The sequence below is a fragment of the Chelon labrosus genome, assembly GCF_963514085.1.
Source record: "Chelon labrosus genome assembly, chromosome: 15".
Taxonomy (NCBI): domain Eukaryota; kingdom Metazoa; phylum Chordata; class Actinopteri; order Mugiliformes; family Mugilidae; genus Chelon; species Chelon labrosus.
Genome location: NC_140348.1, coordinates 23,733,083 through 23,744,975, shown reverse-complemented (window position 1 = coordinate 23,744,975; position 11,893 = coordinate 23,733,083). Strand labels below are relative to the sequence as shown.

At 45.1% G+C, this 11,893-nt stretch overlaps 1 protein-coding gene across 1 annotated transcript in view; it reads left to right on the top strand.

Annotated features, from left to right (window-relative positions):
* The first annotated feature begins 1,557 nt into the window (after positions 1–1,557).
* inpp5a (inositol polyphosphate-5-phosphatase A) overlaps positions 1,558–11,893 on the top strand; it is a 147,849-nt gene continuing 137,513 nt past the window's right edge. Inside the window, exon 1 of the mRNA XM_084562292.1 lies at positions 1,558–1,662. Within this exon, the coding sequence (XP_084418418.1) occupies positions 1,585–1,662 (78 nt within the window). The 5' untranslated portion in view covers positions 1,558–1,584. The remainder of the gene's footprint in view (positions 1,663–11,893) is intronic.

The window sequence follows — 11,893 nt, the reverse complement described above, 5'->3', positions numbered from 1 at the left end:
GCTTGAAACATGATCAAGGCATGAGCCCGGGTGCCTGTGACATTCTCAAGAAGATCCTGCAGCATCGGCATCCGCGTTCACATGGACAAACAACCAATAATCACAGAGTTGCATTATTGTGGGCACGACTCTGCACTTATGTTTACTGAAAGTACAGTTTTGACCTTGGCAAAAACAAAACAAAAAAAACTCAACCAATCCATGGCAGAAAAGCGGAGATTTCGTTCAAATGGCTATTTTCGATGACAGCAAGAGTCTGCTTGTCCCTCAGGACATACGACTCTACAATGCCTCCCTGTGAGGACACAACTGGACTGTGGTTGCTCTGCTACATACTTGCTGCTACTATATATTCGTACACAGTAGATATATGTTTTTAATACTTTAAATATTTTTATATATATCTTTTGTTATATCTAGCTTAGCTTAGCATAAAACCTGGGCGTAGCAGGTCAGAGCTAGCCGAGGATAAGTGTGGTATGAATTTAGTTTGATGTGTATTTGATCTGTGTCCACGGAATGAATCTATCTATCTATCTATCTATCTATCTATCTATCTATGCATCCATCCACCCATCTAACATTCTGTGTATCCATCCATTCATCCATCTATTTACCAAGTTATCTATCTATCTATCTATCTGTCTGTCTGTCTGTCTGTCTGTCTATCTATCTGTCTGTCTATGCATCCGTCCATCCATCATCTATCTATCTATCTATCTATCTATCTATTTGTCTGTCCGTCCGTCCGTCCGTCCGTCTGTCCGTCTACCATCCATCCATCCATCTATCTATCTATTTACCTAATTATCTATTTACCTGATTATCTATCTATCTATCTATCTATCTATCTATCTATCTATCTATCCATCCATCCATCCATCCATCCATCCATACCAGGGGTAAAGCCCAGTGGTGTCCGATAATGGACGCCTGGGAGCCTCCGCGTGTTTACGGTGCTCTGTCCCTTTAAGAGAGCCCCGTGTTTCCATTGGCGCTGTGACGTCAGAGCGGCGAAGGACTCCAGCCTATCGTCTCCGCACGGCGAAGGCAATGGTCCTGGCAAAGCGTCCTGCCTTAGGAGGGAGACTTTTACACTGCACAAAAGCTGGGGATAGCACCCCGTCGCTGAAATGAGCCAGAGCCCTCAGGCACTCGCCCTGGATTAAAAACGGAAAACTTTTACGATGGCCCCGAGCGTGAAAAAGTAGCACGCTCTTCAGCGCAGCAACGCTAACCGCCGCTCGCCGCCGCCGCCGCTGCCACCGCCGCCAAACGGACCCTTCTTCACTGCAGAGCAACTCCTGGTTAGATGCACGGCCACTGCTGCTGAGGACGAGAAAAATATAATAATAATAAAAAAAAATATGCTCCAGCCGAGCCGCCTCAGCCCCGGCTCCAGTCGCAAATCCCCGCTCTTTTAAAAACCAGTTCCGTGAGACATTCGCTTTGCCTCCCCTCCTTTTTTTTTTTTTTTTTTTTTTCCTCCTTTCTTTTATTTGTTTAGCTTCTTACCTTTTAAAGTCCGCCGTATAAGTCTGCGACCCACCTGCGAGACAGAGACAGAGAGAGAGAAGAAGAGACATGGCAGGGAAGCTGACAGCGCAGCACGGCACAGGAATACTGCTGGTGACAGCCAACGTTGGATCCCTGTTCGAGGATGTGAGTTACCATCACTGTCTGTCACTGCTGCCTCTGCACGTTAACGTTGCTTCTTCTTCTTCTTCTTCTTCTGTTATTATTGTTGTTGTTGTTGTGCATGCTCCTCCTGCCTCCATGTCTACGCTCACCAGCTGGTCACGACCCCCCTCCCCCCCAAAAAATGAAGCAGACACATGATGATGATGATGATGATGGGCCTCTCGGAACCAAACACATGCACATGCTCTCTGACCCACTTCCACCTTTCCACCTGCACCATGAAGATGATAACCTGCAGCCTATAAGCTCTTATCTGATCTGATCTGATCTGGTCTGGTCTGATCTGATCTGGTCTGGTCTGGTCCCACAGATCTTGACCCAAACCTGTAAATTCATTCTTCACTTTTAATTCTTTTGCAGCTCGCTCCCATCCCATCTGTTAAGGCTCGGGCTTGGTTTGGGTGTGCACATGAAAACAAACGCAGATAAGATCATGTGAGAGTTTGTTTGTGTTCTCACACACCATTAAAAAAAAAAAAAAAAAAAGATGCTAAGAAGATACTACTGATGTCTTTTTCTTTTCATCACTGGCAAAAAAAAAAAAAAAACGTGAAGTGCAGCAGCTGATGCCTGTTCTGCATCTGCATCTGCATCTGCAGCAAAAAAACATAGCGGATCATGCTGTTGACACTGTACCTGCCTGCGTCCTATTTGCATCGAGCTATAAAGCCACATACCTGGCCGGGGAGAGAAAGCAAAAGCCGTGCAGGAATGGGTGTGTCACGGCTCCCGAGGAAATGTCTGCGTTATCGTGTATTTACCGCTCACCTTTGCGTCTGTAGCTTGGCACCCGGTGGCACCAACTCGTGGTGCGAACCGTTAAAGACTTTCTAATGCTTTGTGTTGCTTTCAGCGTGGTGTCGGTAGTGGAGAGTGGAGAATCCCCACCACCACCACCCCCGTCTTCCTCCTGTCACCCGTGTGAAGTGCTGATCCTAGTCATGGGCGGGTGGGTGGGTGGGGAGGGAAGGAGGAAGAGCGGTCTTCCTCACTGGAGTAAGCCTATAAATAGCCCGTCCTCTCACAAGCACCACACTTTGGGTGTCTTGTCTTTATTTTTATTTTTTTTTTGTCTTGCTCCAGCAGACTGAGTTTCCTGCAACGAGTGGGCGTGCTGGTCATGCGTACGGCGGCCTGTAGTCCCCCAGCCCTCACGGTTTTCGGGTTGAATGAAGCTCTTTGTGGAGTGGACTCCCTTTAATGCCGTTTCCACTATTTAATCTGATGTATTTTGTCTGTTTGACAGAGCAAGCCTCTGGGGTACAACGCAGAATGTGTCTGGCTAAAGTCTAAAGTTAGACGTGTGTATATATAGGACATGTTTCGTGAATTTAACACGAGAAAAGCCGTCCCTTTGAAGCGTGCTCTAGTGTTTACCTCCATTATAAATGTAACCCCGTGCAACTGTAGTGTGTTTGAACAAGGAGTGATACTCAAATATATAAATATAAATACATTTTTTTTCCCCCCCGGGCGACTGGAGGTTAAGGAGAAACGAATAAACGGAACGAGCCGGATGGATTTCAACGACTGAAGCGCTATCGTGTGTTTACAATTTCAAATATTCGTAAAATATAAGACACACGCTGACGCCGTTTAAAACAACCAGAAGCTCCAAAGTTCTGCTGTGTTGTTTGTTGTCTAATTTTTGCTATGCAACCGATGGGACTGGCTCAGATTGCCGATCTCCTAGACACCAACACTCCTCTGCTTCTGCTTCTGTTTTTTTTTTTTTTTACATATGTCAAAGTTAAAAGGTCCCACAGACCAGGGTTATGTCTTCAAAATAAAAGACCAAAAAAAAAACATAAAATCGTCACATTTAGAAAACTAAAAATAGCAATTGTCTTATTTTAAAAATCGAAAGCGATTAATCAACTACTACGATGGTTATATTTACTATTTTCCGGTTGCTACTCGCTGCTGTAATACTGCTTCCTCCGTGTAAACTATAGATATTATATGCAGGTAATTTTAGCTCATACTATTATCAGTCAAGAAATATCTACCTTCCCTTCTACTCCTAGTTCCAAGACTTTAAATATATTTATATATCTTTTATCTTGACAGCTCAACCGCAACAGAAAATTACAAGTTAGAATAAAAATAGCCTATTTCTGTCTATTAAAATACCCTTTTTTTTTTAAATCTTTAATTCAAATAAGTGACGTAAATATGTTTCAAAAAGCCTACGCAAGCTTTTTGTGTGATCACTGCTGTGCCGCCAAATGGTGCATACAGTTGTTAAAAGCAAGTTCAAAGCATGGTTCCACTGACGTACAGTGTCGGAGATGGTGGATTTACAAAACTCCATCACGTTGTCATGGCCGTGCATCCGTGCTGTAAACTGTAAGGAGTCTGCAGGGAGCAGGGTCCCTGAAAATCCCTCTGTTCCGTCTATTATAACTATCAGTAATAGTCCAACTTTTCCTTTTTTTCTCCAAACAGTGTGCACACTTATTAAAACCCGCTGTTTTCCCTCCGCTTGTTATCGAGCCACTTTAAATATTCACCGACTCCAGTTATTAGACGCTGTTTGAACAACATCCAAAGAACTGGAGACAGTCGTCCTGCAGCGCCGCGGCCCTCCGAGCCATCCTCTGCGAAGCCAATTATGAGAGCAAACATCGCTTTGTCCCGTGTTCAAATCAGCCGTCAAGATTTAATCTTTATTTGCCTTGCGTTGAGTGTCTTACCGTCTCGCTTTGGTGTTTTTCTAAGGCAAAGCCCCTCCTCCGATATCCGTTTGCTCCCTTACCTTTGCATTCGGCGGACCGGTTGGGCCGAACGCGGCGTGTTCTGTTTTTAAAGGCCGACCCGATTGGAGTGGAGCAACGAGCGGCGTTGCACCGCATGCAGCGAGGCGCTAATTTGTTCTTTCTGCCTCATTTCCATTAACGTTCTCTCCTCGCCCTGCTCCACTCGATCGTTTTCCACGCGTAGCATCGCAAAGCTAACGCTAGTCGATGTGCTTTTTTTTTTTTTAGGTCAAACGTGCTCCTGTCCTCTTCCGGTGTAATAAGTTGCCTTAATTTATCCCGCGCAAATGATGATCCATGTTGACCTTGAGCTCAATAAGCTGCCGCTGGATGACGGTGAGGAAGCTAGCGCCTACATTATACAGGAGCTTTTTTTTTTTTTCTCGCTCATCCTGAAGACACAGTGTGAAGGCACAGCAGGAGTCCCACGGGTCTCCTGATCCTAAGTCGCCCTGTAATACATAATTAAGCATAAATGAAGCCGATTAATGATTCTGCCTGAGTCTGAGCTGACACTGTAACGCACACTAATGGGCTCTATGTTAAACATGAGGCTGAAGGAGAGCCGAGTAAATACAAAACTGACTGAATATATGAATAAAAGAGGTTTTTAGATTTCCCCCGATCCTGTCGATGACGAAGTCGCGCGACCGCATAGGTCGGCTGTCACACCTGAGTTGGGTCTAGTCGTGTTTATAGAGTCCCGGAGTGTTTTCCTTGTAGTAATGGTTTGTTTGAACAGGTGGACACTGTGCTGTCTGGACTTCTGGGTGTCACCAAATAACCGCTCCGTGACGCCCGAGGATCCATTTTGAAAGTGTATTTCCCGAGGCGGGACCTTAATCTATTGCGCAAACCGCAGCTACGGGATACGCAATGGAAAGTGTGGACGTTGAGGGGAAAATAACCCAAAAAAAAAAAAAACCCTGCCTTAGCATAATGCAGAAGGAAAGCTGCGTCTGAGAGAATATATTTTCAGACAAGCCTGAGCCGATTTGTCTGCCCCGCTTCGCTTAAGTTGCAAAGGGATTCCAGCTGATTTAACATCCTCCGCCGCCTCCCAAAAAAAAAAACCCTCTGCTGTATGTCAGTCCCGTTCAAAGATCTCGAGCTGCTTCTGCGCAGCGTTTCAAACCGGTTTCTTTCATTCGTCCGTCGTTCGTAACCCGACGGAGGAACAGATCTGCTTTAATCGTAGTGTTTATTCGCCGCTTTGAGCTTATTCTAGTACGTTTTGCGCTCTGCTCTCATCTCCGAGCTCTTCCAAAACGAGTGACCTACAGCTCGGGCACAATCGCCTCCAATGTAGACACAGACTGAGATTCTTTGCTCTGCGAACATGCTGCTTTTGCCGTGTAAACACGGTGTTGGTTTGCGTGCAAATTAAACCAAGAAGTGAGCGACAAAGTCAGCTTTTATCACCGTCGCCCAGAGAAAACAAACTGTCGGAAACGGTAATCGAGAGATCACGCGACGACTCCTGGAGATTTTCCAGTGGAGCGTCCAGTTGGATTAAGCCGAGTAATTAAAGTAGGACGGCTAGTCTTTCTCGCCGAGGACGTAAGGTTGTTGTTGTTGTTGTTGCTTCTGAAGGCCTGTCCATATTAACGGTGATCCCTACGTTCTCCTCCAGTGCTCTCATTGCAGTGAACACTAGTCCCTGGCTGTGCTTCTCATTTGATTACAACCACTCTGTTTGCGATTGCATATGCGTCTCGTACTCGCCGAGCCAAGACGACCATATGGCGATGCAATAAACGGCTACGAACGGCGCCCCTTTGGTGGTTTTTTACGCATTCCAACTTATTTTTCATCTCATCTCCTGTTCCTTTCTCCACCTCTCCCGTCCACTGGCGGCTCATTAGCTCGGGGTTTCGCGGCCCGGACGCCGCTGAGTTGGCACGCTCGCAGCTCAACACGGAGCGGAGCCTTTGCCGTGTCCTCAAACCTAGACGCTCAGTATTTTCATTCACTTCTTCCGGAGAGGTCTTTGTTAACACCCGACGCAGCCTCTGCTCGTCCTCGGCGGCGAGGAGCGGGCGTGAGGCGAAAATGTGTTTTTCTCTCTAAACACGTGAAGCTGTTACTGCAGCCGGCACAGACCCTGGGAACTAAATATAGTTTTTTTAGTCACATGGCAGATGGTAGTGAATTCCCTAACTGAATAATGTAATTGAGCATTCATGGCGTGTATTTTTAGCGTTGGCAGTAGTGGTGCAAGATGCGTGATCCCAGACGTAATGCATGTGTGGATAAGAGGCGGCTGAAATGGAGGAAGTTAGCAATGTGAAAGAAAAAAAAAAAAAAAAGGATTTATTGTTAATATCAAGCCTTTTTACTCTGCCGTCCAGCTCTTCGTCTTGTTCTGAGCTCAGGGACCGGGACTAAAGGCTTCATCTGACAGCTTTGATTTTGGGCTTCTTCCCTCTGCCGGAGTCTCTGTTCCAGTGTGTTGCTGCAGGAGTGGAAAAGTTTATGAAAGAAAGATCAGATGATGCTATTTTGGTGTTCCCCCCCTTGCTCTGCCCTCCTCCATCCTGTCATAACACGGAATTAGGATTTCAAACGGGGGAGAGATTGGAAAGAGCTGAAAGCCGCCACCAGTCAACAAAAAGTCCAAACTTTAAGGAGAGGTATTCCTCACCGTACGTAGCGTCCTGCAGCAACAAATATAGACACTGTACTGACTAATATGCAGTGTGTTCTTTATCATTCCTGCAGTATATAGCATTTGTAAGCACCAGAAAGAAGCATGTGGGTTACATTGACATGCTGTGCCTTGCTTTCATTTGAAGAAAACTCTACATGAGGATGGTTTCATGTTAAAATGTCAGATTCTGTTGTTGTCAGCCAAACAGCATCACGTAATAAATGGTGTATTACATGTTTTGCATGTTGCGAGGTTCTAGTTTGCATTCAAACCTCATTTCCGAAGTGGAGAGTCAGTGATTGCAGCAGACGGCTGTGGCGTTCAAGTCTTTAAGGCCAGCCCTCACAATGCCAGGCCTTCCACATCCATTCCAGCCGTCACTAGAGGTGAAAGTTGAGGGCCCTTGAGGGCCCTTGAGAGTAAGGTGTTTTTTTTTTCTGGCGCGAGAAGCATGCCCATCCGTTATCTGTGTCACGCTGGCCTCGTTATCATTAGGTATATGTTCAAATGATCGCATCGGTATCCGCCTTTTGTAGTTATTTATTTTAGTCCCGCCATAAACCAAACCCTCGTCGCCGCAGCGCCAAAACTTCCTTTTTCGTTGCCTAGCGTCAAAGCTGCCAAATATCAAAGCAGTTCTCTGGAAAGTCAATTGGCTTCAACGGCGCCGTTTATTGCGTTTGATCCAGGTGCACATGTGATCTAGCAGAATACAAGGAAGATAAGAAAAGTGTTTATGCATCTCCAGGGGAGGGTTTATTTAAGATAAAGTTGTTGTTTTGCCGTCGTTGCTTTGCCGTCACAAGGTTTCTGTCCCTCGTCACGTCTCCTGGTGTGTGCCAACGGAGAGAAACAACAGGATGAAGTGTTGATAACATGATTACGCTGATGTTTCCTAACGAACAGATTGAAAATCCAAAAGCAGTCCTGAAAGTTTTTACCTATTTATGCTATAGCCGGCATTTTCGTTCTGGTTGGACTATTATTTCTATTTCTAAATAATGTCGGTGACGTCTAGGGCTGGGTATCACGACTGATTTCCTGATTCGGTTCAATTCCGGTTAACACTATCCCAATTTGATTAGATTAGATTAGATCTGGTTAGATTTCCGGCCGGATGCTTGTAGCTTCTATTGTGTTTTGGACTGATGTTGTTTAGATTTCTTGTGCCAAAAGAGTCTCCCTAGACGGCAGCAAGATTTCTAACGAGAAGATGCAGGAAATATTTGATCAGAGTATTTTATGAATCCATATCGGATCTTTCAAATCAAGATCGATCTGATCTGAATCTGAATTTCCCCAGTGACATTGCACATAGGATCCATGAAGAGTGGATTTGAAGCTCAGTGTGGAGGCTTTCGTGTTTTCCATCCTAACAGTGCCTGACTAACGTAGCCTAGCCTAGCCTAGCCTAGCGCAGTGTTTCCGCTTTAGTATTTCCGGGTGCTTCTCCATCTCCGCAATTTTCGAATTGATTGTTTTGGACCAAAAAAAGATGGAGGAAAGGTTAACTGAGGAAGTTCGGAGACACAAACGTTTGTAGGACTCGTCTTCAGTCGCCATTGTACGTACGTAGGTTACGCCGTCAATGTCCTGCAGTATCTTAAATGAGGCTTAGCCCCTGGCTATTTCAGAAATGGTCACAGTGGTGGATTGGGAGATGGGTGAGCAACTTACAATCCAAATTCAGCCCCTCACTGATGAGGAAATTAGCTAGTGCTGCTGTTTTTATTGTTGTACCAGGCTGTAAACTAGTGTATTCCTGCTTCAAAGTTGGGTACTTTAACATTTAGCTTCATAGAGAGTTGTCCTCAAAAGTTGTCCCATCCGAGGAGCTACAGTATATTTGTATATTTGCACTCCTCGCTGGCTTCACTTTTCAGCTGCTTGCTCACACACTGTTGTGGGATTTCTTCAGCCAGCCTCTCGTGGAGGAATGTTTGCCAGACTCCCCGACTTGTTACAACCCATCGCTGCTCCAGCTGGACATCAGTCAACAAGTTAGCTGTAGTGGTTGTCCTTTGATGTCGTAACTTATTAGCCTCAGTTTTTTAGCGACCTTGTTTTTTTATATTTTTAGCTGTCATCTGGATTTATCATGGGAAACCGCAGGATTCGAATGAATTCATCCCAGAGAGCCGTAGTTATGGGATTCTCTACTTGACGCAGATTTCCTGAGAGCCCCAACTGTGGCAAACTAGCAGCTTGTTAGCGGTGGTGTACAGTCTCCCCTCGCATTCATATCAGTGTCTATCACATTCAGTGGTATCATTTCTTTTCTAAGCGATGGGATGTAATGGTTCAAATGGATGGATCAGTGGTTGACTATGCATTGAGTCCTTTGCATTTCTGTCAGGTTGCACTCTGACTTGATGATTTGGTTGCTTGTGTTTCCAAAGTGGTACAGAACTGAGATCAGGCTGTAGATGCTTCACATGATTCATCTCTGATTAGGAAGTTGCAGAGTTCTTATCAAGTACAACCTCGATTTGTCTTTTCAGCCCTGCCATGTGACCTACAGCGATCAGGCATAACATTATGACCACCTTTCTAATATTGTATAGGTCTTCCTTGTGCCTCCAAAACGGTTGTGACTCATCAGAGAATGGACATGGGCCTTCTGAGGGGGTCCTGTGGTGTCCTTAGTGGAGGCCTTTGGGTCCTATGGGTTGAGGGGAGGGTCCTCTGTGGATCATCCCACAGATACTGGATCAGTTTGGGATATAGTGAATTTGGAGGCCAGGTCAACACCTTGTGCTGTTCTTCATGGTTCTTTTTTAGTGTGTTTTTGTGTGTGTGTCTGTGTCAGGCTGCGTCCTGCTGGGGATGGCTGCTGCCATCAAGGAGTGTCATTGCTATGGGTTGGGGGTGCCTGGTCTGGTCTAGGTGGGTGCTACATGTCTAAGTAACATCCACACCAATGAATGCCAGGTTCAAAAGTTTCCCAGCAGAACATTGGATTGTCACAAGATGGTCTTTACTTCTCCTGCCAGTGGTCATAATGTTGCGGCTGATGTGTATGTCAGTGGTATGCTGGATTTATTGCGTCACTGTATCTGTGCACCTCCTATTTGTGTCTTCTTGTCTTATCTGGGTCTGTTCTCCCAGGTGCTGAGTCAGGTCACCCTGCCCTGGAACAGAAAAAATAAAGAAGTCAGTTCAGACCTGAAACCAGCAGAGGTTTGTTCGCGCACAGATGGTCGTGTTGCCGGCGTGGAGAACAATCCGTCCCCGCCCTGGTTGGCTTGAGCTGTTGTTTTTAACCAGGCAAAACAAGCAGTCGCTCACTGAAACAGACACGAGAGTTGATAGTGGTGTGCTCTCAGGGGAAATAACACACTTGCAGACTTATATATATGATATGTATGAAAGCTCTCTTCAACTCTCCAGCGTGAGGCAGGAACTTTACAGAGCTTCAACACAGACAACTTTGTCCAGAGTTCACTGACCCCTCTCAGGAGGATTTGTGTGTATGTGAGTGTGAGCAGAGTGGGACAATGAACAGCCAAGCTCCATTGAACCCAGATAAGGAAGTGGGATAAGGGTGGGGAAGTTTGGGTTCACTCCAAGATTAATCCAGGATGGGGGAAATCCAAGGACACCCCCCTCCCTAAGGACTCATTCATAATAACCTGAGGAGACCTGAGTTCACTCGGTATCCTAATCAGTTTTTGGTCGGTTTTAGACATTTATCGGATCACCATGGATCTGTTTTCCAGTGCAGAGGCCTGACTGCTAGTCGTAGTAATTAACAAAGCTCATTAATCTCTGACGCCATCGATGTTGCAGAGCTGTAGATGCTTTATTAAGTGCGTGATTTGATTTGCTCCGATCAAAGGTCGGATTTTCCCAAACTCCTGACGACAGTTGTCTGTGCCAGAGTGATCGGTGAGGTTTGACATGTATCAGCTGTAAACATGGTTATTTTAACTGCACATTTCCATTAATCTACAATAAAGTATGTCACCTTGTGTCTCCATCTCTAATGTAATGATAACTTCATCATTATTATTGACATCTTGAGGACTGTTTGTTTTATAGATTAAATAATGAATCAAACAGAAAATAGTGTGCGGATTAATCAGAATAAAACGAGTTGCAAGCAGAAATCACCTGAAGAATGTTTCCATGTCTCTGTTGCCAGCAGGCTTTTCCATTTTCATTGCTTTATTTATATCCGTGCAGCTAGCGCCTAGCCTCCTGTGCCATATATAACTAATTGCATGAGGCACAAGGAGACAAGAGGGAAGAGAGAGAGAGACACAGAGAGAGAGAGAGGGTCTTATTAAAGGTTTTATGTACAGTTACCATGATAGCCGGTTACAGAGATTAAAATTACCCCCCCTCCCGTCCCACTGATGAAGCCAAGGGCCAATAATATACTGGGGAGACAACAGGTTTTTAGGAACAGCCTTAAAGGTGCAGTTCATCCAAATAATAAAAATAAAAAGCTTGACTCTAGAGGCACATAAACATAGAAATAGCTTGGTCTGTGAAGAATCTGCTGTTGCACCAATACATAACAAAGATGAGTAGATTTCTACAATCTTTATGGGTTAATGATCATGATTTTAGGTTCTGCAAATGCTTTCCTCTCACATAAATATCCCAGAAAGTGCTTGCCTTATGGTTTTTGATGATCACACATACCCCCAAGAAGAGGGAAATGGAGTTGGTTTCACTTTCTGACATAGGGGCAAAAAAGGGCCTTTCAGTCCTTTCAATGCAAAGCTTCCATAATCAAGGAGAAAAAAAAGGAGAGGAAAAGCCTTTTCCTCTCCGC